The sequence below is a fragment of the Alligator sinensis genome, unplaced genomic scaffold, assembly GCF_000455745.1.
Source record: "Alligator sinensis unplaced genomic scaffold, ASM45574v1 scaffold874_1, whole genome shotgun sequence".
NCBI lineage: Eukaryota > Metazoa > Chordata > Crocodylia > Alligatoridae > Alligator > Alligator sinensis.
In genome coordinates this window covers 900879-926091 of record NW_005842302.1, presented here as the reverse complement: position 1 = coordinate 926091, position 25213 = coordinate 900879, and the positions used below count along the sequence as shown (strand labels likewise).

The 25213-nt window shown below is 55.6% G+C and overlaps 2 protein-coding genes across 3 annotated transcripts in view; both read left to right on the top strand.

Annotated features, from left to right (window-relative positions):
- MFGE8 (milk fat globule-EGF factor 8 protein) overlaps positions 1-5303 on the top strand; it is a 17148-nt gene extending 11845 nt beyond the window's left edge. Inside the window, exons 8-10 of the mRNA XM_014522097.1 lie at positions 190-392; positions 2117-2272; positions 2655-5303. Coding sequence (XP_014377583.1) covers positions 190-392; positions 2117-2272; positions 2655-2798 — 503 coding nt within the window. The 3' untranslated portion in view covers positions 2799-5303. The remainder of the gene's footprint in view (positions 1-189; positions 393-2116; positions 2273-2654) is intronic.
- Positions 5304-15054: 9751 nt separating this feature from the next.
- Positions 15055-25213, top strand: HAPLN3 (hyaluronan and proteoglycan link protein 3). Of its 2 annotated transcripts, XM_025209676.1 has the most exons (6): positions 15055-15160; positions 18511-18685; positions 20612-20980; positions 22643-22945; positions 23929-24204; positions 24359-25213. In XM_025209676.1, the coding sequence occupies exons 2-6, from the start codon at positions 18550-18552 to the stop codon at positions 24364-24366; spliced, it is 1092 nt and encodes a 363-aa protein (XP_025065461.1). In that variant the 5' UTR covers positions 15055-15160; positions 18511-18549; the 3' UTR covers positions 24367-25213. The 2 variants fall into 2 exon arrangements, with proteins under 2 accessions (XP_025065461.1, XP_006028342.1); XM_006028280.3 differs by having other exon boundaries at positions 23929-25213.

Sequence of the window (25213 nt, the reverse complement as noted above, 5' to 3'; positions counted from 1 at the left end):
ATAGTCCTGCTGTGCTGAGTGGAGGCCCTTGGGATTGCTGCTTTCTGGGTCCTTGGTCCCCGCTTGGTGCATTTGGGGGGTCTCTGCTTTTCATGTCTCTTGGGCATCTGGGTGTCTGCTCTGTGTTTATTTGGGTGGCGATGCTGCTGGCCTCTTCCATGTCACTGTCTGTAAACCATTGTGTTACAGTGTATTTCAACATGGCAGGTTGCTCGGAGCCACTGGGCATGAAATCCCGCCTGATCTCTGACCAGCAGATCACGGCCTCCAGTGCTTTCAAGACATGGGGCCTTGATGCCTTCACCTGGTACCCCCACTACGCCCGTCTGGACAAGACGGGCAAGACCAACGCCTGGACTGCTCTCAGCAATAACCAGTCTGAGTGGCTGCAGGTGTGTCCCATTATCTGACGGGATCCTCTTTTGGGGGAGGGCAGAGGAGCATGGAGGGTTTGCTGCTGTGGCCAGGAGCAGAGGAGATCCCAGTTCTCATCTGGTCTCCCTGTACAGCTTTGTCAAGGCACTTGGTTTCTCTGCCTCAGTTTCTCCATCTTTAAAATGGGGCTAGTTGTCCTTCCCTGTCTCCCAGGGGGAGATCATGGATTCCCATTGGAGGGCTGGAGGCCGGGTGTTTCCTGGGTTACTGGGTCAGAGGAAGGAGTTTGGGTTCTGGCAGAATTCAGGCAGCAGCTGAACCCTTGCTGTTTCAGAATAGGTGTGCAAGCTCTGTGCCTCTGGGATTGCAAAGGGGACTTGGCCATAGGCTCACAGGCACCTCTGGCTCTAGCCAGTTGTGTCTGTGACTACAGGTGGGAGGGGTGGGCACCAGAAGGCCCTCAGCTGTCCCCACCCCATTACACCATCTGGCATCCTCACTCCTCCTTGATCAGCGGAGTGGACGGCTGGTCCTGGCCTTCCCCTGTCCTCTACCATAGGCCTGACCCTCCTACTCAGCACTGGTTCCTAGCTGGTCCCTGTTCCCTGCTCCCATCCCTTTCTTCTGCCAGTGGAGGGAGCCCTCTGGGCAGCTGCCCACCTGTCTTGGAGAAAGGGCACATGCATCCAGGGTGTTGGCCCAGGGGAAGGTCACAGGCGCAGTCCAAGCCTCCCTCCCAGAGCACAGGAACTGGGTTGGATTCTTCTCACTCCCCAAGATGATTATTGCCCCGTGGGAGTGCAGACCTCAGCTGCATGTCAGGATCCTCTGGGGGTGCTCAGGCAGCTGGGACTGGCATGGGGGAGAGGGGAGGGGAGATGAAAGGCAGATGCCATGGCTGCACAGCTTCTAGGGCACTGAGCAGTCCTCAACAGTCCTGTCCTTTGGACCTGGGCATTTCCCCTCTTCACTCTCCCCTGTAGTGCCATTGTGTCCCTGTCCCCCATGGTTGGAGCCTCCCTTAGGCCCAAGTCTGGGTTTCTCTGACCTCTTTCTCTGGGAAAAGGCTTTCAATGAATGGCTGCTCAGCCTGCTAGTGACTAAACACACTAGGAGAGGGGCATGGAAGCCCTAGGAGTATGGGGAGAGGCTGGGTGCAGAGGGTGAGATTGGTCTTGCAGGAGGAGGCCATGCCCAGTCTGGGGGAAGGCAAAGGAAACTTCAAGCAGGGTTTTGCCTCTTCGGCTTTGGTCTGCTTTGCAGCTGGTCCATTCTTGTCCTTCCTGACTGCCCTGCTCCATGTTCCTGGGCAGCACAGTGCTCCAGCTCTCTCTCAGCCCTGAGCTGCCAGCTCCTGCTGCTGGCCATGTCCTGGCAAACTTTTAAGGGCTGCCCTGGCTGGCAACCTGGGGCGGGCTGAGCTGGTTCTCTGGCACCGGGTGAATTCCAGGGACCTTTCATGCCCTTTACACACAGGAGTAGATTTGGGGCAGAATCTCCCCATGATCTATTGTCTGGCCACGCAGGCAGAGAGGACCCTTGTGGACAGTTGTGGGTCTTTGGCCAATATCATTACTTGAAGCTTGTTAGGATGGGGGGTCATCAGCAGAGCAGTGAGGAGGGGTTCAGGCAGCCCTCCCCCCCGCCTCTCCCCTTTGGTGGGCTCAATCAGCTCTCATGAGCAGCAGGGCAGACTTGGAGGAGGCGAGTCTGCTTTACCTCTGCCTTGTGTCTCCCCTAGATTGACCTCCAGACACAGAAGAAAGTCACCGGCATTGTCACCCAAGGGGCACGGGATTTTGGGCACATTCAGTATGTGGCAGCCTACAAGGTGGCCTACAGCGACGATGGACGGTCCTGGACTCTTTACAAGGACAGCCAGACAAATACCACCAAGGTGCGGGCAGGGAAGGGGCTTTCATAGGCCAGTGGGGGACTGGTTCCAGCATGCCAGTGGGACTGGGGCGGGGTGGGGCTGAGGCAGTGCAGCCCATATCTGGAGTGATGACAGGGTCTCATTGCTCCTGGCTGAGGGTTTTGCTAGCCAAGGAACTGCTGGTGATGCTGGGAGTAATAGCAGGGAGGGGCAGAGGGCAGAGCACCTGTTCCTGGGATGAGTGGGCACAGGGGACTCTTGCACTGACTTCCCTGCCTGGCTGTGTGGGAGGTGCAGGCTGCTGCTCAATAAGGCCTTTGGGCAGCTCCCCAAGGCACGTGTATGGCAGCTCCGTCCCTGCAGTACCTGCTCCCCATTTCAATGGCTCTCTCCTCCTCCACAGATCTTCCACGGGAACAGTGACAACAGCTTGCACAAGAAGAACGTGTTCGACACGCCCTTCTACACCCGCTTTGTGCGCATCCTGCCTGTGGCCTGGCACAACCGCATCACGCTGCGCGTGGAGCTCCTGGGTTGCGATGATTAGTCTCCCATCTCCGGAGGGGAGGGTGGCGTGGAGGGGAAGGACTGGGCTGATCCCCCAGCCCTTGCCCTGCACACCTACTACTGTATCACGCCCTCTCCACATCTCACCCATGCCGCCCTGCGCCTATGTCTTTGCTTCCCAGCCCTTGTGGTGGGGGGGGGAGCGGCGGTGGGCATGTGGTGTCGTCCTGCTCTAGCTGAAGCCATTAGAAGTCTCAAGGGAAGGCGCGGGGCCCCCCTCGCTTCGCTTTAGAGAATGTGATGGCCCTGCCTTGCCAGGGCTGCTATACTTGCACTAGCGCTCAGAGGCCCCCTGGTCCACCTTGGGCCTGCAGCACTGCACTTTGGGGCCACTCCCCTGGGGCGGCTCTTGTCCTTGGCCCTAAGAAGTTGCTTCACTTGTTCTCCATCCAGGGCCCTGCAACCTGGGACCCTGAAAACTCCTAGCTCTGCTTCCACTGAAGGCTCCTCAGCCACCTTCTATGTAGTCAGCCTAGGAGCTCGGGTGAGCTTTGGGGAGAGGTGACCGGAGCAGGTACGGTCACTGCTTGCCTCCATCTCTGAAGCATGGGCAGGCAGCTGTCTTCCCCCCTGATGCTATATCCATGCTTGAGTGTGGCAGGAGGATGTGGAGAGGGCTCCCTGTTCCCTGGCTCCTATAGCAATCCAGAAGGGCTCTTGAGAAGACTCAGTGCTGGTGCAGATCGCTCTACTGCATGCAGGCTGCCTTACGCAGCAGCACTAACAGGCTTGTCAGGTCCACATAGTGCCAAGAGAGTGATGAGAAGGGGTGGGGGCATGGATCCTGTCAGAAGACAGGGCCTTGGTGTGTGGGAGCAGCTGTAAGCCAAGGACCTGTTTTCAGACCCAGTGTCTGGCTTTGTCTGGCAGAACCCACCCCTGTCCTTAAGGTGCGTCAGCCAGGGAAGATTGGTGCTGGCTGGTAGGGCAGCTGGCTGCGTAGCGTCTGCCGGTGCGAAGCTAGGGAAGAAGCTTGCAGGGTGGGGAGGATAGCCAACAATGCCCAGGACCTGCTCATAATGCCTCAGGACAGACTTTTCCATAGGGGTCAGACATGGGGGGGGGGAGTGCTGTCTGCCTGCCTGTTTGTGCTTCTCATGTATGTAAGGTTTAGTATGAGCCCTGTGAAGAACCAGGCCAGCCAGGCTGCCAGACACCGTATGGTAGGATCCTGTCCAGCCTCCCAAAGCAGCCCTGGATCTATCTACTTTGGTTAGTTTATAAGGTGCAAATCTATCCTGCCTTCTGCTGCCTGCAGCCCTTGTTCTGGAGCTGGCCTGGCGAACCTGGTAGGCCCCAGGCTGCACCAGGCCAAAGGGCCAACCCAGCAAATGCACTTGGTCTCTGGTGCTTTGCTGCACCAAGTCCCAAGACAGCTTCCAGAACAGGAGCTGAGGGTCCCCACCAGCTTTCCTGAAGTCTCCTCAGCAGCACTTGGCAAGGAGGGGCTGGCACATGGAGCTGACCGGGGTGTGCTGAGGGGCTCTGAGACCTTGTGCATTCAGCAAAGCCCACGGTATTGTTCTCAGCACAGGGGAAACGTGGTGCTGTGTGTGATATGAGTGACACTGGGGCAGAGGGTATGTATTATGCTTCTGGACTAAACTGTCCTTCCATAAGAGCCTCCTTGCACTTGGGACATTGGATCTGCTCAGGGCAGAGAGCAGCCTTCGCTTGCTATGAGGCAATGTTCAGCCAGGGCTGTTTGGTTTACATATGAGCTCTGCCTGCTTTCCCAGGTGCCAGTCCCATGGTGATGGTCCTGGGGCCTCAGGAACAGCAGTGTCTTTATACCTCCCCTTCTCCCTTGGCAGAGATGGTCCTTTATGGGGTTGGTGCCCATCACAACCTCTTAACCTCACGGCCTCTGGAGCCATCCAAACTCCTAGCCTGTAGTGATGCCCCTCTCCTGTGTCCCACCATTCGGAGGGTTTTCTCCAGGCTCTGCTCTGGGGCCAAGGTGCTGGTGTGAGTCTCAGCTGTCACTGAAAGGGGAACAGAGAGGTAGTTTCTAGCCCCCGTGGTAGCAGAGTAAAGCTTGAAAATGCAACACCTGCATGCTCCAAATGCAGAAGGCAAATAAACAGAACCCCCAACCATTCTTTTTTAAATCTCATGATTCTGGAGGCCTGTCTCATGAATGGTCATGGAGGGCAATGCTGGTCCATTGATTCCTATTGGTAAGGGGGTGAGAAAGGAGACCAGCAGGCACCACATGACATGGCTAGCTCACCGTCGTAGGGAGTGGCAGAGCAGAGCGGGTAGTGTGGGGGCACAACCAGCTGGTCAAGGGCAATGTTTGCAGAGGTATTTTTTCCATGACCTGGTTTGGCAGAAGGTGTGACGTGGAGCAGGGCCTTGCGTGTGCTTGGGAGGGAGATGGACTTGAGTGGGGTCACTAGTGTGGAAGCAGTGGAGTCTTGCCCAGGAAGGCAGTGCCCCCTGGAGGCACATCTCTGACAGTATTAAAACCAGCTGAAACTCACGGGCATCTGTCTCTCTTTGTCTGTCGCTCGCTCTTGTGCTCACTCAGGCTGAACATGGAACATGAAGACTAGGGGGAGGAAGCCCCCGTCCTTGAGGGCTCCTGTGACCCCCATCACCCTGTCAGGGTCACCTGGCCTCTGGTCCTTCCCTGGCAGAGCTCACACTCGGCCTGCCCGGCCTCTGCTTTGAAAGGCAGTGCCAAATGTCCAGGGCTGGATATGGATTCAGTGAGAGTGGGCTGCATGCTCACATCCTGGCCCCACTCCCTCCCCATAGTCTGTCACCAAATAATTGCCCAATTCACTCAGCTCCAGGCCCTACTGTGCTGACTGCAGCTCAAGATGAGTACATCTGTCCCCAAGACCAGGGTTTTCCCTCTGCTCTCCCAGCTGCCTTTTATGTCTCTAACCCAATGCTCTGGAGGGGGGCTGGAATAGCTGGGACTGAAGAGCCACGGATTCCAGCTGCAGGCTCCTTCTGGAATGAGCTGCTGTGGAGGAGGGCAGTGCTGAAGGCCACTGCTGCTGGGGAAGAAAAGTTTTGAGGTAAAGAAGCTGCTTCAGGAAATTCCTTTGGGGAAGCTCAGAGCATCAGGAGCCAGGAAAACTGCAGAGATGAGAGACCCTTGAGCTCACAGTGATCCCAGAAGGATCTGATTATCTGCACAGAGCACAGGGCTAATGGGGAAGGCAGTAGGAGGGCACTGTATGGAGGCAGGGCTGGGAGCTGCAGGGACAGGGTGGGAGGGAGCGGCATGGGGCAGTGAGAAGCTAAATGAAGATGGAGAAGGGGGGCAATCCCAGAGCCGTTCAGTCAAGTGCAGTGCAGTCTTGGGCAGGGGGCAGCGAACAACCCTCTCTCATGTGAGTTGTCAATTCTCCCCTAGAGCTAGTGATGGGCAAACCCCAACCAGTCCAGCTCAGGGAAGCACCACAACGTCTCTAGCTCCTGAAACTCTTCCCCTTGTTCAAACACTAGGGCCAAGCAGTGTGTCCTTGATGGGGCTTCAGGTCCAGGCCAGAAGTGGTGGATATAGGGAACACGCAACTCCCCAGGCCTGCTTGGAGCTCAGTGGCAGGACAGGGCAGAGGTTCAGGTTGGTCCCTCATTTATTCAAATCTAGCTGCCCCTCTGTACCTCTCTATCCCAGGGCCAGATTGCAAGGAGTAGTAGGAAGAATAGGGGGTCTCTCCATGTTGGTAAACTAACCTGAAGGTCCACCAATTCTCTGGGCCCTGGCCAGGTATGCATATATGCTCACTGACCTTTGAAGGCTCCTCTCCAACCCCAAATCATCATCTCCACCACTGGGAGATTTGGAAGAGGTTGAAACTCTCCACCTGAACAGATGGCAGGAGATATGGGTAGGGTGCTCTCCCCGCAATTCAGTACTGGTGCCAAGACCTTAGCTGCGTCCTGTAGGATTGCTGAGAGAGGCTCTGTCTTTCATTTTAGCTGTAAGCATCTTGCCTGCTTCAGGAAGTTAATCCCCCACATGTTTTGTGTTTATTATCCAAGAACCAGGGTGTTTGTAGCACGAGTAACACACAGAAGCAGAGTCCTGGTCCCAATCAGAGACAGTTGTCCCCGCCAACACTGCTCTTGCTGTTCCAGCCCCAGTGTCCTGCTCAGTCCCTTAGAGAAGCTCCCTTCTGCCTCCAGAAATTGTCCCTTGCTGCTGAGGTTCTTTGCTCCCTCTCCCAGAAGAGGCAGGGTGGCATTGCTGTACTGAGAGATCACGGCAGAATGGAAAGGGCTTTTGCAATAGGAGGGGACAGTTAGTAATCCAACAGCACCCTGCGTGGGGCAATGTAGCCCCACACCCTGCATATCCTCATTTCCTGCCACTCATGTCTGACATTGGGCTCAGCAGCTCCTTTGCCTGGTGCCTTCCTGCTGTGGGTGGGAACAGTGATGCAGGGCCTTAGGAGCCTTTGAACATGCCCTGGGTTGCAGCTGTGCATAATCAGAGCCTTTGCTTTCCCAGCCCTGGAATGGAGATGCTGTTTGGCTCCTCCTGGCAGCACTGAGGGGACACCTTTCTGGACAATGTAGGTGCTTGGACAATGCAACCTGGCTGAGGGATACAGATGCTTACAGGGATAGGAGACCCCAGAGGATCAGAGACCAGGCAAATGGCTCCAGAAGCTTTCAGGAGCTCGCTCTGAAGCACCCACTCCTCAGATTTCAGCCACAGCCAGCATCTGTGTGGAGTCCAGCATGGCCATTAGTCATGAAAACTGACCTTTGGTGAATCACAGCAAGGAGCAGAGACCAGCCCTGCTCCCCAGCTGCCTCAGCCCAGCTGGAGTGCAGCCCACCCCCACAGCCCTCGCTCTCCCAGGACCCCCTGCCAAGCACTCTGTGTCCAGGGCCTATGTCTCCCCTCTTCCCGCCTGCCCCAGGAGCCCAGCCCTTGGGATGAGCACACCTCACAAACCTCAGGGCATCCAGCTTCATGGTCACCAGCTAGTCAGTGGGGGCAGCAGTGTGTGAGGTCAGCTCAAGGTAGGGGAGCAGGCTGCGTGGTGAGCAGGGAAGGGGCTATATCCACAGGTCAGGAGAGGCAGGGCAGGGGGATCACATGGGGAGGGTTTCCAGCAGAGAAGGGAGCAGATTGGAGGCTCAGTTAAGACTCCTGGGGGCATGGAGATGGGTTACACAGGATGGGCCAGGGAGCCAGAGAGCTGTACTGCTGGGGCGGGGGGGGCAGGATCTCCACTTCCCCCCACCTCCCCTACACCAACGTAGTGAAATGCCATCTGTGACCCAGGGTGGGCTGCGACACCAGCCTCGTTCAGCACTTGAGCACACAGGGACTCAGCCTCACAAGTTGCTGAGGGGGGCAGTCTCTGCTCTGTGGCTGTGGAAACTATGGCAGAGGGGAAAGCAACTTGTCCGAGGTCACCCAGGCAGAGAACCCAGCTGCCCTGAGTAATACGGCGGGTGTCAGTCAGCTGACTGACGAGCCCACGTCTTGTCCTGCCCGGCCCTCCCACGTCTCCGTGCCCTATCAATGAGATGCTTGGGCTCTTCCTGCAGCACTCCCGCCTGCTGCGCAGGAAGGCTTTTTTCTGTCTGGCTGGCACGCTGGAGGTGCCGCTGTCTAGGAAGTGATGGCTCCAGAGCCTCTGACAGTTCAGAGCTGTGTAAGGAATGGAATTTATACCATTTCCTTTAATTCTTTCCAGCCTCGAGTATAGGCAGACAGGACCCCCCCACCCGGCCCCGGGGCCCCGAGCAGCCAGGTTGGGGAGGTAGCATTGGATGGGCAGGGGTGGTGACCTCAGCAGCGGCAAGCCAAGAGAGCTGTTGGTCAGGGGTAAGGCATAATGCAGAGTTGTGCCGCTGGCCAGAAGCCCCCCTTCCTGGCTCTGGCTTGTAGCTGCCTGTGCTCACTTTCCTGTACAGCCACATCCCAATTCCATGTGTTCACAGGGCTCCCCCAGCCCCATCTGCCTGACATTTCATACCCCCCAGCAGGGCTGCTCTGGCTCCCCCTTTCCTAGATAGCCTCATTGATTTGCATTTCCTTTCTCTGCTGTTACAGCCCCTCACTAAATCATGGCTGGGAGGCTAGAGCAGCCCCCTGCTGTGCCTCCATTAATCTTGGGCGGGGGGGGGGAAGGAGGACTAAGGTGGGCAGTGACAGGGATAGGACTTTCCCTGCACAGCCCCTTCCCTGTTTGCCAGCATCCCTCAGAAGCTGTTGCTGGAAAAGGCCTGAGAGCAGCTCACATCAGTCTCAGGATGCGGAGGCAGGAAGTCGGTCATGCCCCTCGTGCTGCAGGTCATGCAGCAGAGATGGCCCTGTCGGCCCTATTGCTGGCTCCTGTCTCAGCCAGTTGGCTCTGCCATCACCCTGGGAGGTATCTGTGGAAACTCTGAGTGTGTGGGGGCATCCTCCTCTCTCCGACCACTAGGACCCCCAGGCCAAGACTCTCATCGAGGGGTGATGGAGTCCAGACACTGATGTGAGCATGATCCAGTGGGCTCAGCCTATACTAGTCCGGGATCTTGAAAGAGGTCTCACATTAATAGGATCTTAGCTAGAAACCTTCCTAGCAAGACTGATAGACATATCTGACCCTGCTTCTCTGTTGAAGTACAAACCAAAGCAGATCTGCCACAAAGACCCCCCTCTTCTGGCCAGCCACCCCACTGGCCCAGAGAGAGAAACCCTCAGAGGGCATCTGGTCCCCAGCAGCCCAAGCTTTGCAGTGTTTCAGCCACAGGCAGAAGGCACATACACAGTCAGCACAGCCTGCTCCGATCAGGAGCCTGCGCCACCAGTGGCGCTTCTTTTTGTAAAAATATGTCATATCATACATATATGTATATGTATGTATGTATACACACACACCTTCTAGTCACTGATCATTGCCTCCTTAAACTGCCATAGGAACTCGTGCACTTGTTACAGTACACGCGCTCATGGAATGGCACTCCCACGCACCTGTCCTCAAGGCATCGTCTCCCTCAAAACCCCTCATCTCTTAGTCCTGTCCCCAAATACTGGGTTTAACAGTTCATTTGCTGTCGCTTTCGCTGGAAGGCTCATTGCTGCTGTCGCTGCTGCCATCCTCATCACTGTTTTCCGATCCGGTTGTCTTGACATCCTCCTCGCTGTCGCTGTCTGTTTCCTTGCTGGGAGGGTCTTGAAAGATCCTGTGCCAAGTGTCGCTCTACCAGGTGGATTTGGCTGCATCCTCACTGTCCTCTGCTACCGATTTCTGGTAGTAGGACTGGAGTTCGCTCAAAGCCATTTTAACACAGTCTACCACCTTGAGGTTTGTGTGCCTGTACATCAGGAGGTTCCTGGATTTCCACAGGGCACTTCTGATATAGGACATGAATTGATCGAAGCGGGCCAACGGGCTCCCCTGGTGTTTAGTAAGGCAGTGGCATCGTCCACCCAGATCCCACCCAGCCTGGCACTCAGTCACAGCTGCTTCAGGTACTCACAGGCCAGTGGCTGAGCCCCTGCAGAGAGTGCAGGAAACAAAGCCAAGCCCTCAGCAGGCTCCCTGCTCACCCACGGAGTCCAGACCAGCAGGCTGCCAAGCACCCCACCTTCCTGCAGTGACTCTCCAGCCAGGGCTGCCCTGCAAACCCCACTACCCCAAAAAGCCCTGACCAGCAACAGCAGCCCTTGCCCTCTTCTGAGCTTAAATAGGCTCAGCTGCAGCTCCTGGCTTCAGCTCAGAGAGGCTCCTAGCTGGTCCCTGCCCCTGGAGTTTAACTCTTTATGCTCCATGATGCTCTTTCTGCACAACCAGGACAGGATGCAGTAAGACTCCAATCCACCCACTGTCTCTGGGCCCCTGAACACACCTCTGCCATTGTCCTTGTGGCCCAGAGAGCTGGAAGAAGAGGGTGTGTGGTCGAGAAGGGAAGTCCCTGGCCTTCCCCTCACTCTGAGCTGCTCCTATTACTCCATATCCTTTCTTCCTGCTTCTTTTTTCCCTGATGCTGCTTGCCCCAGCAGGGAGGAAGTCCCAAGCAGAGGCAGCCTGGTCTGTCAGGGAAGGCACTGGTGCCACAGAGAGGTACTTGAAAAGTGCCGTCCTCCCCCTGGGCAGGTGGGTTTCCTGCTCAGCACAGGCTGGCTGAGCTCTGAGCCCAGCACCACGTGGCTGCCTCCAGGAAAGGAGAGAGCCCTCTTTCCCCTTAGCACATTCCAGGGTCCTCTGCGGAGCCGGACGCACTGTCCAGGCATGCGGGGCACTGCACAGCTTTTTCCTCTGCGCTGAAACAATGGAGTAAATGACTCGGTGTCGGGCCAAGGAGCACTGTGCCCTGCGAGAAGGGCTGCCAGGGAGCGCTTCCTACAGACAGGGGGAGACAGGGCAATGACTCACTGAAACAAAGGGTGCTGAGCAAACAGCCAAGGGTGGGGCAGGGGCTTGGGCCACTGCCTCCTGCTGATGTCTCAGGCAGCTGGGAGTGGTGGGACCCCTTCTCACTGCTCAGCAAGACCTAGCACTAGGCAGGGAGGGCAGATCCGGCTTCCCTGGCAGCTTTGGTCAAGATAGAGCACTGGGTGGAGGGACTGCACCTCTCTGCAAGGCAGGGACAGTTTGGAGAGCTCCTCATGCTGTGTTTGGCCACCTACCGAGTGTCAGGAGCAGGTGTCATTATCCCAGGGCGGGCTGCCAAGAAGCAGCAACCGTAGCAACCTGGTGCCCAGGCGCCAGGGAGATCTAATCAGCTCCTCATTGTAGGCCTCGAACAAACTGATTAGCAGATCAAGCCAAGCAGATTGTTGGAGGATTAGCCAGCAGTGGCCAGGAGCCCCTCCAGCACGCTTGGCGCAGGGCCTGCTAATGAGAAAGGAATTTGCTGATGAGTAACGAGTGCTTCCCAAAATCTGCACATGACCCACCTGGACAGCAGCAGCTGCATGGGTCCCACTTCACACAGCTGCAAAGGAAATGTCGACTGGACAGGTCAAGGCAATGACCACTCTGCTCCCCTGAGCACGGGCTTGTATCAACCCAGCGGCTGCTTGGTGTTACCCAGCCAAGCGTGGTGCTGAGGCAGAGGGCCTGTGGTTACAGCAGCTGATATAAACTGCACCAGCTTTAGAGGATTGAGCACACTACTCACTTTGTACAGCACACCTACTCTCAGGGCTCTGTAACTACCCCCAGGGTCTGGGAGCAGATGGGTAAAAGCTATTGTAGTCTAACTACCCCTCAAAGAGCCACCACCTTTGCTAACATGCTGGGCTAAAAGTGGTACGTCTTCCTTTTGATGCTAGGATCAAACCCATGACCCAAACACTGCAGCAAGCCTACCCCCTCAGCAGGGCTGTTATAGACCAGGCATTTCTCTCTCTAATATAACAGATTTTCCTTTTTCTGGCCCCATGGTCCTTCCTTCTGCCCCCTGGCTAGAAAGCCACTTAATCCAATGTCAACAGAAGGAGATAAGAACTCAAGTCTCCATTTTCCACTGATATCCGGTCTCTGGCTTTCCCAGACAATGTTTCCCCTATCTAGGTTTTATCAAGCCATCCTTACCACCCCCCCGCCCCCCTCGAATGTGTGGGATGAAAGGTGTGTTTTTCCATCTGTCCATGTGCACATTCATAATTGCTCAATGTAGGAAACACGAACCCGGTGATGAATAGATTTTGCAATGGAATGAGTAACACGGGCAGCAAGCGATGGAGCAGAAAGGTGTGCTCAGCAGAGGGGGAGGCAATGGGAGAACCAGCAGTGAAAGCCCTTGCCCTTGCAGCACCAGAGCTGAGCTGGAGCTAGCCAGGCATGTGAGTGGAGGCAGGCTCTTATCCCTAACCAACGGGAATTCAAATGTGAGCACTCTGCTTCCCATCCCATATTGTCCTGCACTCATTTCCAGTAGCTGGGAGGGGCTCTCTGAGGCCAGAGACCTGCTTTTGGACCCACTGGAAGTGAGTAACCAACCTTCAAGGTCCCAGTGCCTATAACGCTCTTCTCCTGGGCTTCCCCTTGGAGACAGGGGCCACTGGCTCCTTGCTGAGAAGCAGACAGGCAGATAAAGCCACTTCCAGGCACCGGCGAGCAGTTGGTTTTGTGCTTATCAGAGAAGTTGCTTGCGTCACAGCAATCAAAGCGGATGGCACGTAGGGAAACAAGATCATGTCTAACATGCCCCTTATATCTGCAAAGGGAGCGCAGTGCAGATGGCAGCCCATTCTGTACCCAGGCCAGCCAGGATGCTGACAGACCCTCCACAAGCGATGCTACATTTCTCAGTGCAGGGTTAGGGAGCGTTTGTGTTCGCTGCTAGATTTGTGCACTCAGTTTTAACAACTAGGGGGTTGTTTCTTTAGCACAGAAGGAGCCTGCCTGGCCCCCAGCTCTAAGGCCCAGTCTGACCTGGGAAAGGCCATCCTCCTCTCCAGCTCAGTAGTGTAAACTGTCCTGGTAAAGGATTCCTGTCCCCTCAGCATCAAGGCCCAAGCCGCCCCAGGAAAGGTTGCTTCCAGGGCTGAGGCCTGACCCACGCCAGGAGAGGTTGCCCCCCTGGTCCCCACCAGCTCCACGGCCACCATCTGGTTCAGCGTCCCAGTCCGCACCAGAGAAGCCTGCCTGGCTGGGAAGAGCAGGCGGTTTATTTTTGAAAGAGTTGTTTTCTTTCCGGTTTGAATCAGTTCTGCTTGGAGGGCAGACTGGACCCGGGCCCCTGCACTTCATGCAGGGGCAGCTCATTTCCTCCTGATAAAATAACAAATTCAAGATGTGTGGCTGTAGAGGCCTGGCCCGGAGAGGGTCGGCAGGTCAGAGGGGTCACTATGCACACAGCTCTGTAATTCCTCTTCTTCTTCACACCGTGCAGACGTGTCAGCATCAGAGAGCTGTAAACAGGGGCTCTGGAATCGCTGGGCCTCAGGGAGTCTGAGCGGGCAACCAGTATGGCCATTTTGCGCCCTCATTGAGGCCAGGACACAAGGACTCTGAACACCGATGTTACTGGGACCAAGACCAGCCTCTGAGGAGTGTGCACATGAGTACACGTGTGTGGCCACAAGCAGCTGGCAAGACATATTCCCTGGGGCTGGATGTGATCCTGGCCTGGGATATGAGAGAAGAGAAACAATCTGACACCACAATGAGCCATATCCTTGCCACCATCAGCATACTAGCAGGATCCCTTTCCACATCCATTACAATGAACAGAACAAATGACCCCCTCCATCTCTCCACTCTCCACCAAACCTTCCCTGGCACCTTTAGTTTGGTCCTTTCCCAGGCCTCCTGCCAACCAACCAAGCCACCAACCAATTAAGGGCCTCGTGACTGGTCCTGGATGGACCTCATATGAACCCCTAAACTGGGCTTGTTGTGGGAACCACCTGGTGCTCGTCATCATGGTACTATTATGCCTCACTGGCACATCCTGGTCAAGAAATGTAGGGCGTGTACTGTCTCACACCTCCTCTCTGGACCTCCTGGTTGCTGCTCTTGCCCCTGCCATGTTGTCCTCTCAAGGGCTTTTGTTTCTTCCCTTCTGGTCCTGGAGCTAAAGTTTTTTCTCACTGGGAATTGGCATTGGTTTGGCAAAATTAAGAGCCCTCACCCAGGCTGGGACTTTAAGGCAGATGCCAACAGGACTCACCAGCACAGGCAGGGAAGGGTCTGATGTTGCGGTGGGTTCCTTTGCTCAACACTTAGATCAACGCCCCATCCTTTCCCTCCTGGAGCCTTTCCAAGAGCTTTTACCCCTGGGTAGAAAGGGGGCTATTGCCCGTTTGAGCTCAGCCCCGCACCACTGGTGTAATGATAAGCTGTACACTGTGGCTAAAGTTCAAAAGTCTGGACAGCTGCCACACGCTGCCACAGCCATGCTTGGGACAGGGTACCATTGCCTTGCTTAGAGCGGGGAGCCCTGGTCAGTCCATCAACCCCCCAGGTCTGGCCTTTCTTCTCTGGGCACTGGCTTCCACCTGGTAATGCTGGGGGATGCTCCATAGAGCAGAGACCCCCTCCCAGGCCATCTCCTTCCCCCATGCATGAAACAGCACCATGCAGAGAGCTCTTTGGAGCCCAGCAGAGCCCACAACCCTGTGGTGCAAGATTAAACAGAAATTGAAATGGAAATTCTTTGGCCCATGAAAATGACCTTCATTCTCCAATCTCCATCCCTCTGCCCTCGCTGCTCGGCTCCCAGGCACAGCTTTGGAGAAAGGAATGTGTTCCCCTTTAAGAGGCTGGCCCTGGAGGAGGGAGGCTTGTCCCACTGCTGTTTCCTCTCAGCCCATGCCAGAGCCCTAACACATTTCACGGGAGCCCTCCAGCCTTGCACGCTCAGTCGGGAGCAGGGGACCCGGGCTTACCCTCCCCAGACACTCACTGGCTCCCAAGCGTAAGTAGGGGGTGAATGAAGAGCTCAGGGCTTCCCTGTGCTGGGGACAAGCTGGGAGGCAGAAATCTCTCTGTGCCCCTCTTCAGTGGGGCTGAGTCTGAATCAGTTGCTGGGAACAGGGAACCTTTGAAAGGGCTGGGACTGCAGGGCAAGGTCTCTAGGAAATGTAGCGTGGGGCTGGATGGATCCTAGGAGCTGCATGGGTTCAGCCGTGTCCAGAGGTGGGACATGGGGGCATGAGTCCGGGGCTGGAGGTCCTGCTGAGCCAGGACAGGCGCCTGGGGTGTGAGAGCATAGGGCTTGGGAAGCCATCCACGATCTCAGCGTGATTCTCAGGGTGCCCCAAATCCTGCCTGGAGGGTGAGGGGCCAGAGGATGAGTGATCTGCCCTGCGGTGGGGTTTCTGCTCCAAGGGCAGCTGGAGTCTCCAGTGGTTTGAACAGCGTCTCTTGAGGATGCTGGATCCCAGTTGGGCTCCAGAGCAAAGCAGTCACTACTGATGGAAGACAAATAGAAGAAGGAAGCAACACAGGCAGAGGGGGCAAGGGGTTGGCTTCGGAGGGGGTGGACATGAGAATGAGATGAGTGGAGCCCATGTGTCCAGTAAAGGGCCAGGACCAGCAGCTGGGGAGGCTCAGGTTGGCATGTGGGTAGGGATGTGCCATGGCGTGGCTCTGAGAAGCCCCAGGCTGTGCTGGGATGTCGCTTGGTTGGAAGGAGCTCAGGTTGGATGGCTCCCTGCCTGGGCTGGCTTCACATGGGTGGAAATTGCAGTGGGAGTTTGGAGGACTGCAGGACCCCAGTGCCCTGCTCAGCACCAGCACCATGTCTTGAGGATCCCAAAGCCTTGTACGAACATCAGTGATAAAGCCTGGTTGCCTCTTTGGGGGCAAGCTGGACTATCCTGCCAGGCTGTGCCGAAGGGGAAGTGGAGGTAACACAATATGATGTTGGCAGTAGGAATCCAGCCTCCTAGTCCCCAGTGTTAGCTACGAGCCTCCTGGAGCAGAAGTGCCTGTGAGCTGCATCTCTTCTAATAGGACTAGAAATTTTCCTGCCATGGCCTCAGGGCATTGTGGAGGCTGCTGCGTGTGGAGCCATCCCTGTGTGTCTCTGGCATGCATCACTCCGAAGGGAGCTGCATGCCTGCAGGTTGCTGGTCTCTGCAGGCCCCCCGCTCTCACTTCCCCCCAGTCTCTCACTTCCCCCCAGTCTCTCACTTCCCCCCAGCTCCTGGCAGTTTCAAAGGGCTTGTAAACCCTGCCTAAAAGGGGAGAGGGGGGGCACGGATGTTAAATTCCTTCCGTAATTGAGGGGCAGTCTGGAGACCTGGTGGTTGCTGGGCCCCTCTGCCGGCTGTAGTGGAGCTTGCAGCCACCCAGATCCCTCAGGGAGCTGCACTGGGAGCTGACTTCAGTAGATTCAGTTTTTGGTGGGATCAGAAGCCCACATTTTCCCATTCCCTCACAATACAAAAGCATCTGTGTTCCCTTCCTTCCTCCATCCTATGACCCTATCTCCACCTTATGCCAGCAGCTCTCTGTGGCCCCGTACTCCTCATGTCAGGGTCACCCAGCCCTGTGCCAGTTTCTGTGTTCCTTGTAACTTTGCTCACCGCTCTTGTTCATCTTTCTTTTTCTTCCAGGTGTAAGCAATTTAAAATTGTGCTGAGAGGGTGGGCAGGGTGGCCGGGGATGTCATTAGACTGGAGTGCATTAATAGCAGTCATTGTCCAGTTCTTTGATCTATAGTGGTTTTCAACCTTTTTGCGTTTGCGGACCCCTAAACATTTTCGAAGGGAGGTGTGGACCCCTTTGAATTGTAAATGTGGGTATTCACATACTTTTAATTGATCACAGTCATCTTTTGTGGACCCCTTAGACATAGTCTGTGGACCCTCAGGGGTCTGCGGGCCACAGGTTGACAACCACTGCTATAGGCAGTTGCAGAAATGGTGACCAGAGGCTCCTTGGGTACTCCTTCACCCCTTCTCGTTTTCCATGTATCACCAAAATGGCTAACGTTCAGCTTGCCTGGGCCTAGATTTCTTAAGCTCTGCAGCATTCAATAATTACTGCAATTGCTCCAGGCTGAGAAATGCTGTCCCATATGCATGTATGATAATGGGAGAAGCTCCCTGAAATGAACCTGGATTCCCTGAAATGCTGGTTTTCTCACCCTGCTCTCAGGTGCTCTTCTTGGAAAGCTTAGCCATTGTGAGCAAGGGAGTGCAGGCATTGATGCAGGAGAAGCACAGTGGCTGGTAGTACTGCTTCTGTGGTTCTTCTGTCGACAGGGAGTAGAGTGCTAGGAAGGTCCCAGGTGAAGGCGACAGCTAGCCTGGCTCACAGGTTTAATTAGTTTCTTGTACTTTTGGAGACGTTACAATGCAAGCTGATATCTAGCGGACTAGCAGTGGTATACTGCAGAAGGATGATTAAGGAAGGGATAGGAGCCCTGGTCAGAGGTAGCGCCTTCCAGAACTCGTCCCTGTCCCTTGCTCCCCCTGCTAGGGACTCTGTTCCCTTCATACCAGGTTGCCCTCATTTTCCCATTCCTCCTGCACGCAAAGACCTCTGTGTGCTCCTCCTTCCCCCAATCTATGGTGCTATGCAGCATGACATTAGGAGCTGTGGCAGTGAGATGTCCCAACTATACAAGACCTAACCTCTTCCAGCAGGGTAGGTGTTAATGCAGAGACATTTTCAAATGGTGGCTTCCTTTTGTGCACATGATGCTGGTGCAGTGTCACGTGTGAGTGCAGACAGTTCACCTGCCCAGACCTCATCTGGGAAGGCAAATTGAACACACATGGCTTTCACTTCACACATGTACATTCTACTGTGTGTGGACATAAATACGCCAGAACTGCACTGGAAAGTAACCTGCTGGTGCCAGGCCACATGTGTGCTGTGGGGCCACTACCCCGGGCCCATAGAATTGCTCAACATCACATGTCATTTCATAGCCCCCCTGCAGAAGCTTTCCTGGCTGAGCTGAATGGTGATGCCACTGCAGTTGCTTTCCTTGGCAATCCTGTTGTTTCTGGGTTGAGAGGGGGGCAGAAGAGGGCACGATCCTGTCTCAGGCTGGGAGGGACCTCACATGATGCAAGTCCCAGGATGATGTAGCTGTTCACCCAGCCTACTAAGAAGTGCCTGGATAGGGGCCGAGGTACAGGATGTTACTTTTCCCCTGGCCTCCCCCTAGTAACTGTGGTGTCAGGCAGCCTAGGCAGAGCAAGGGAACAGCCAGACTTCACCATGGGGCCTGGAATGAGCTGGCAGGGACAGCTTTTCAATGGAGAGAGCCCTTCTGCCTTAACGCAGCTGATTTGTTCTTTTCGACAGGCTCCTCACCTTGGTCTGGAATCTGCCCTCTTGTGAGCAATGCTCCTGCTGTCCCTGGTTGTGATGCTGCTGCAGCTTGGCAGAGGCTCCTGCACGCTCCCCTTCTACAACGGCTTCTACTACGACCACGTCATGAATGACAAGGCCAATGGCAATGGCAATGGAAATGGCAATGGTAATGGAGAAGGTGTTCATCCTGGGGGAGGGGCAGGGCTGTACCACACTCTGCTGCCAGCCATTAGGATCAGAGGGCCCACAGAGGATACGTCTTGGACTCGTGGATGGGAAATGTTGGCAGTGGTGGTGAAGACAGTCTGGCCTCTTCCCCCTTTGCCCTTTCCCAGTTCCAGTGTGGGCTTGAAAGAACTGCATGCTGCCAACAGGAGTTGGGTGAGGAGGCTTGGGGGGCTAATGAGGTGGCAGCTGAGAGTACTGAGTGCTGAGGATGCGAGTGAAGGGTTTTTGCAAGCTGCTTGTGGGTGAGTAGTTCATAGGAAAGGAGGCAAACACCAGGCAGGCTGCATCTCTTGCTCTGCACATCCACCCACTGACTTTTTCCATCCCATGAGGCCCCCTCCTCTGGGTGAAACGCAGCGAGGTTACCTGCAACTCACTCCCTTCCTGCTCAGACTGTCCCACCCAATCCTTCCACTTATTCCCCAGGGTTTTGCCTCACCCTCTTGATAGCCCAATTGCTAAGACATACCTACAGGCTGGGGAACTCCCTTCTAGTCAGCACAGAGGCAGAAAAGGATCTTGGAGTCATTATTGATTCCAAGATGAACATGGGCCACCAATGTGGGGACACGGTCAGGAAGGCTAACCGCACCTTGTCATGCATCCATAAATGCATCATGAGCAGGGCCAAGGAGGTGATCCTCCCCCTCTACGCAGCACTGGTCAGGCCCTAGTTGGAGTACTGCGTCCAGTTCTGGGCACTGCACTTCAGGAGGGATGTGGCAGCATGGAGAGGGTCCAGAGGAGGGCCACCTGCATGATCAGGGAGCAGCAGGGCAGGCCCTACAAGGAGAAGCTGAGGGACCTGAACCTGTTCAGCCTCTACAAAAGAAGGCTAAGAGGGGACCTGGTGGCCATCTATAAACTTGCCAAGGGGGACCAGCAGACAATGGGAGAGTCCCCGCTCCCCCAAGCACTACCTGGAGTTACAAGGAATAACGGCCATAAGCTGACTGAGAGTAGATTCAGGTTGGACATCAGGAGGCACTACTTCACGGTCAGGGCGGCTAGGAGCTGGAACCAACTTCCAAGGGAGGTGGTGCTTGCCCCTACCCTGGGGGGGTCAAAAGGAGGCTAGACAATCACCAGCATCCTTTCCTGCCCATGGCAGGGGGTCAGACTTGATGATCTGCTTAGGTCCCTTCCAACCCTACTGTCTGTGAAACTATGAAACTATGCTCTCCTGCCCGCTATAGCCTAATAGGGGTGCATGTCAGGAAGGACTTCCTAACGTCAGCCCAAACTGCCTTCACGTTCTCCCCTTCCCAGACTCATTCTGCTGCTTGTTCCAGTCCAAACTCTTCCCCTCCCAGGGTGTCTATGGGCCCACTGCAGTCTGCAAACTGGCTTAGCTGTGCCCCCTGCTGGTAGACACTGTGCACAGACCATCTTACTACACGGACCCTGCCCTATCCTAGCCTGTGGGTATCCCTGATCCCCTTCTAAATCCACTAGTGCCCCTTGCCTTTGTTCCCTCCAGTGTCTCACAGGGAAAGTGAGCAGGAGCAGGAGGAAGTGAATGAAGGGGAGAGAGAGATGAGCAGTGGGAGAGTTTGGCAGGAGGGGGCAGGGGAAGATATGTTCAGTCCAGATTGGTGCTGTGCTGTTCACAAGAGCCACCTGGCTCAGAGCCAGTCCCTCCATCCGCTCCTCCCTGATCCTGGGGCCTCTGTCCCCAGGCCTAGCTCTTTTCCCTTTCCCTCTTGATGCTGGACTGTGCTCGTCTTCCCTTCTATACAGTATCTGTGCATCCAGCCCCTCTTCCCCAGAGTCCATACAGATGCCCTGAGCCAGGGGGCCAATATACCTGGCCTCTGACACCTGTCTGCACCCTTGCTTACCCATCTCCCCTCCCACCCATCAGTTCAGTTCAACGGTGCGAAGCTGGTGGTGGAAACCCCGGACACCCCCATCTTCACCTCGCGTGGTGCCAATGTCACTCTGCCCTGCCACTACCGCTATGAGTCCAAGCTGGAGACGCCACGCAAGATCCGTGTCAAGTGGTCCAAGCTGCGGGATGACAACACCAAGGACTACGATGTGCTGGTGGCTGCCGGCATGAAGCACCGCAGCTTCGGTGATTTCAAGGGTCGTGCTTACCTACAGCAGGAAGGCAAGCAGGAAGTGTCCCTGGTCGTTGTTGACCTGCGCCTGCAGGACTATGGCAAGTACCGCTGCGAGGTCATCGATGGGCTTGAGGATGAGAGCAGCATCGTGGAGCTGGAGCTGCGAGGTGAGCAGGCTGCAGCTGCAGGAGGCAGGGGCTGAGGGAGGGGACAACAGGCCTGGGGGTGCACCCGCCTGAGTGTTGGTCACTGGGGACATGAACAGGCACCCAAGAAGGTGCCCATTTCAAAGCCTCTGGTGGGACCGGCAACTGTACCAGGACCCTCTACAGCTCCCCCATGCTCAAGCCAACACCTTGGCAGTTCAGGAAGGAGCTCCCCTTCCTGGTTGGCCTCACGCTATGGAAATCAGGGTAAAGGAAGGAGCTCCTTCCTCCAAAAATGCCCCCAGGACCTTGCATCGTGGCATCAGCTCCCCAGTGCAACCTCCCTGCAGAGCAAGTGCAAGTTGCTGTCACCTCTCTGTAGCATGCCTTGGAGTTATTGCTGGTTAGACCTCAACAGGGATCTGGGGCTGGGAGAATGGGAAGTGGGGGTGACTGCTTATCTGTGCAGCACCTCACCCAGCAGGGCCAGTCTTGTAACACAGGTACACGCAGCATCGTGTCATGCTATTGTAGCGCCTCCTCGGTTTAGGACAATGCAGCTGTATGGTGACAGACACTGGTCCCCCACACCAACGCTGAATGGTATGCTACCCCCCTCCAGTGGTGACTGAGCCACATAGCAATGCTGGGTCTGCTGGCTTTCCAGACTATGTCAGTTTGTCAAATATGAACTTCTGCTGCCCAGTCCAAGCCTCCCAGGTTGGATTGCCATGGCTGTGCTGGGACAGACTGGCACATGACTGCAAGCTGCTTTTGAAGGTGGCTCCTCCTGCCCTTGCAAGGAGAGGCCACGAGAGGTGGCATGACTGTGTCCTGCCTAGCTTCTGGGTGTGCATTTGGGGAGCCCAGCGTGCAGTGTGCAAGGGGTTGATGCTGAAGAAGGGACTAGGAGCAGTATAAAACAGCCCCACAACACTGTGGCTCATATGGAAATTCCCTCTCCCTGCAGAAGTTCGCTTTCAGACCCACCCTAGTCCCCATCCAGGCCTCAGACTTGCTCCTCTGCAGACAGAACTGATTGCAACATTCACTCTTTTGCAGTCCCTCGTCCCAGCTGCACACCTGCCTGGCTCCAGGGTGACCCACCCCTTATCGATAGCACAAGAGCTTGGCACTAGCCGCCCTCCACCTTCCAGAGCCAAGCAGCCTTTGAGCACCAGCTTTTGGAAGGGCACCGAATGCCCGTGCCCTACAAGAGCATGTGCTCATGCCTCGGTCTGGCCACCAGATGTCACCAGCAGCTCACCATTATCCTTGATGGATAATACCTGCCCAGTTCATTCCCCCTTTGGGCTGGCTATTTGCTTGCAGTATTACAGGATTTGTCCTGAGTTCAGCTGGACCCCTGCGCCTGCATTTGGAAGACCTTTATTTCCCTTCCAGTCCCAGGGGGGAAGACCAAGAGACTCCAGCTGGGCATCTGGCAGCACCCAGGGTTACCCTAGGTTCACCCTGGTGAGGTTGGGAGCGTGAGCCAGGCAGGGGGTGGGAACACTGCTGCAGGTAACCCCCAGTGCCCCATTAGTGGTGCTATTGAGGGAACTTTCCCATGTACCCCAGAGAGTGCAGGTTAGGTCAGTGAGGTGGCCAGGGGGTCTTGGAAATCCCACAGTGACTCGACTAGCCTAGACACCTCATCTTTCTTTCTCTCCTCCTCCCCAGGGATAGTTTTTCCATACCAGCCTCCCCACGGGCGCTACAAACTCAACTTCCATGAAGCCAAGAAGGTTTGTGAGGAGCAGGATGCTGTTATTGCATCCTTTGAGCAGCTCTTCAAGTCCTGGGAGGAGGGGCTGGACTGGTGCAATGCTGGCTGGCTGCAAGATGGGACTGTGCAGTACCCCATCACCCTGCCCCGGGAGCCCTGCGGCGGCCGGACCTTGGCTCCTGGCCTTCGGAGCTATGGCGTGCGCCACAAGAACCTGCACCACTTTGATGTTTTCTGCTTCTCCTCTGCACCCAAAGGTGAGTCTGGAAGATACTTCACTTGCGGGGCTGGGCCTGCTCAGTCAGAGCAGAGGCCACCCTGGAAAGCCCAGTGTTGCAGGGAGTGGGATGGGTGACTCAGTAGGCAGTGCTCTTTTCCCAGGGACACTGCTCTATCCAAACCTTGGCTGTTCTCAGCCAGCTGAAATGGCAGACCTAGAGCTTTGGTTATCATGGACCCAAGGGCTGGGATGCTGACCCTGCCAGGTTTGGACCTCAGGCAATTCCAGTCACCTTCCTAAATGCTCAAGGCCATTTTAGTCCAGGGCTGCAGTAGATGACCCTAGTGGTATGGGCTTTTCTGCTGCGATTCAAGCTGGAAGTAGGATGCTCCTTCCTATCCCACACTGAGCATTATACAGTGATGTTTTGTGCTGGTAAACCCCAGCTCTGCTCCATCCATGCTATAGCAGCTGCCTTTTGGGGCTCAGGCAAACACTTGCTACATTTAGTTTTCAGGTGGCTGTGAAATGAAAGGCGAGAGCAAACAGTGAGATTGAAACGGCCCATTGGGTAACACAGCACCAGACTGGGTGGGCATCAGGGGAACCAACTGAGTCTTAGAGAGTGATGAAATGGGACCCAGTTCTTCATTTTGCTGGCAGAAAATGGCCATAGACTGGGGAAGTGGCCACAAGAGAATCCTTTATGCTTGCAGAGTTTCCTGACAAAGCCAGTATTGCCAGGCTGGTGGCCTAAAATCCCCTTTGTTAGGATATAGGACTTCTAAGCCCATGGCAATCAGAGCTCAGCTGCAGGGAGAGTGGGGCTGGTTGACCTCTGGAGATCCCTTCCAGTCCTACTTTCCTACGATTCCTTAGATCTCTGTCATAGGCAGGCAGAGATGGGACAAGCTCCCAACTGCCAAGTATCTGCTGCAGGACCATGGGATTTGTGTGCAGAGGGGGACCATGCTAGGTATTGTTCTACCTCCCAGTGATCCTGCCTCCCCTTCCCCACAGGGAAGGTTTACTACCTGACTCATCCAGCCAAGCTAACCTTGGAAGAGGCCAAGCAGGCCTGCCAGGACGACGGCGCCGAAATCGCCAAAGTGGGTCAGCTCTATGTCGCGTGGAAGCTCTTTAACCTGGATCGCTGCGAAAGTGGCTGGCTGGCAGATGGCAGCATCCGCTACCCCATTGCCTTCCCCCGGCCCAACTGTGGCCCTCTAGAGCCGGGCATCCGAAGCCTCGGCTTCCCCAAGAAGGGGAAGTTTGGGGTCTTCTGCTACAAGCTGAGTTAAGGAAAGGGGAGGGGCTCCCTTTTTGCCAGCGGACACTTCCCTGCCTGGTGCTGCCTGGATTGCATTATTTAAAGGGGCTCAGCTCCCTGGGTGGTGGTGGGGGCTTTCCAAGTTTCCCTTTTCATTTTTACACTATCAGAGTTCAGCAGCTCCCTGAGCCGTGGCCTCTCGCTGACCTAGCGCCACCTCTGCACTTCTCCCTTGGCGGGGAATGGTGCCCCCACCCTTCATCACACCTGCTAGGTGAGGCAGCCTGAGATGGTATCTCTCATGGGGGGGCGGAGGGGGGGATTGGTGTCTGAACCTGCTGGTTCAGTCCCTTGGAATGGGTCAAGGGGGTGCTGCTGGGTGCCAAGTGACAGGCTCACACACAGGATCAGATCGATTCTCCACTTGTAGAGGCCAACACCCAACGAAAATACCCTCCTCCAGCTTCAGTTTCACAGGCACCAAGAGGGACCAGATATCTTTAGTGCACAGACTGCTCTGCTGTCCCATCCCAGCCACCCTCCACCCTGGAAGACATCAGGTCGACTGCAGATGGAGCGCAAACCAAGATCTCCCCTGTCCACCCCACCCGCCCCCCTCCTCAGGGTGAGCAAGTGATCATTCAACAAGACACGTGTTGACTTGCATCTCACCAAAGTCCTGGCCCACCTCCTCAGGTGTGGAGGCCCCTTCCCGCGAATCAGAGATGTTAGGTATAGCTCTGGGTCTCTGTGCTTAGAGACTAGAGATTCCCTCCTTTTTCTTTCCTCCTCCAGCCCCTTCTTTTCCTCCCTTACCCTCCTCTTAGGATCTGGACACGCTTAGACTTTTTCAGGCCACATTATGAGGGGAGACATTTCAAAAAGGATTGTGTGCATGCTGGATGCAGGTCTCTGGTGGCCGTGCCTGGTTCTCCATGTGCCCCCTCTCCCAGACTCCACTTGAATTCTTGTTTGTGAATGTTTTGTTATGAAACGATGTATTTTCTTGGCCCTCTTCTAATAAAGCATTGAAGA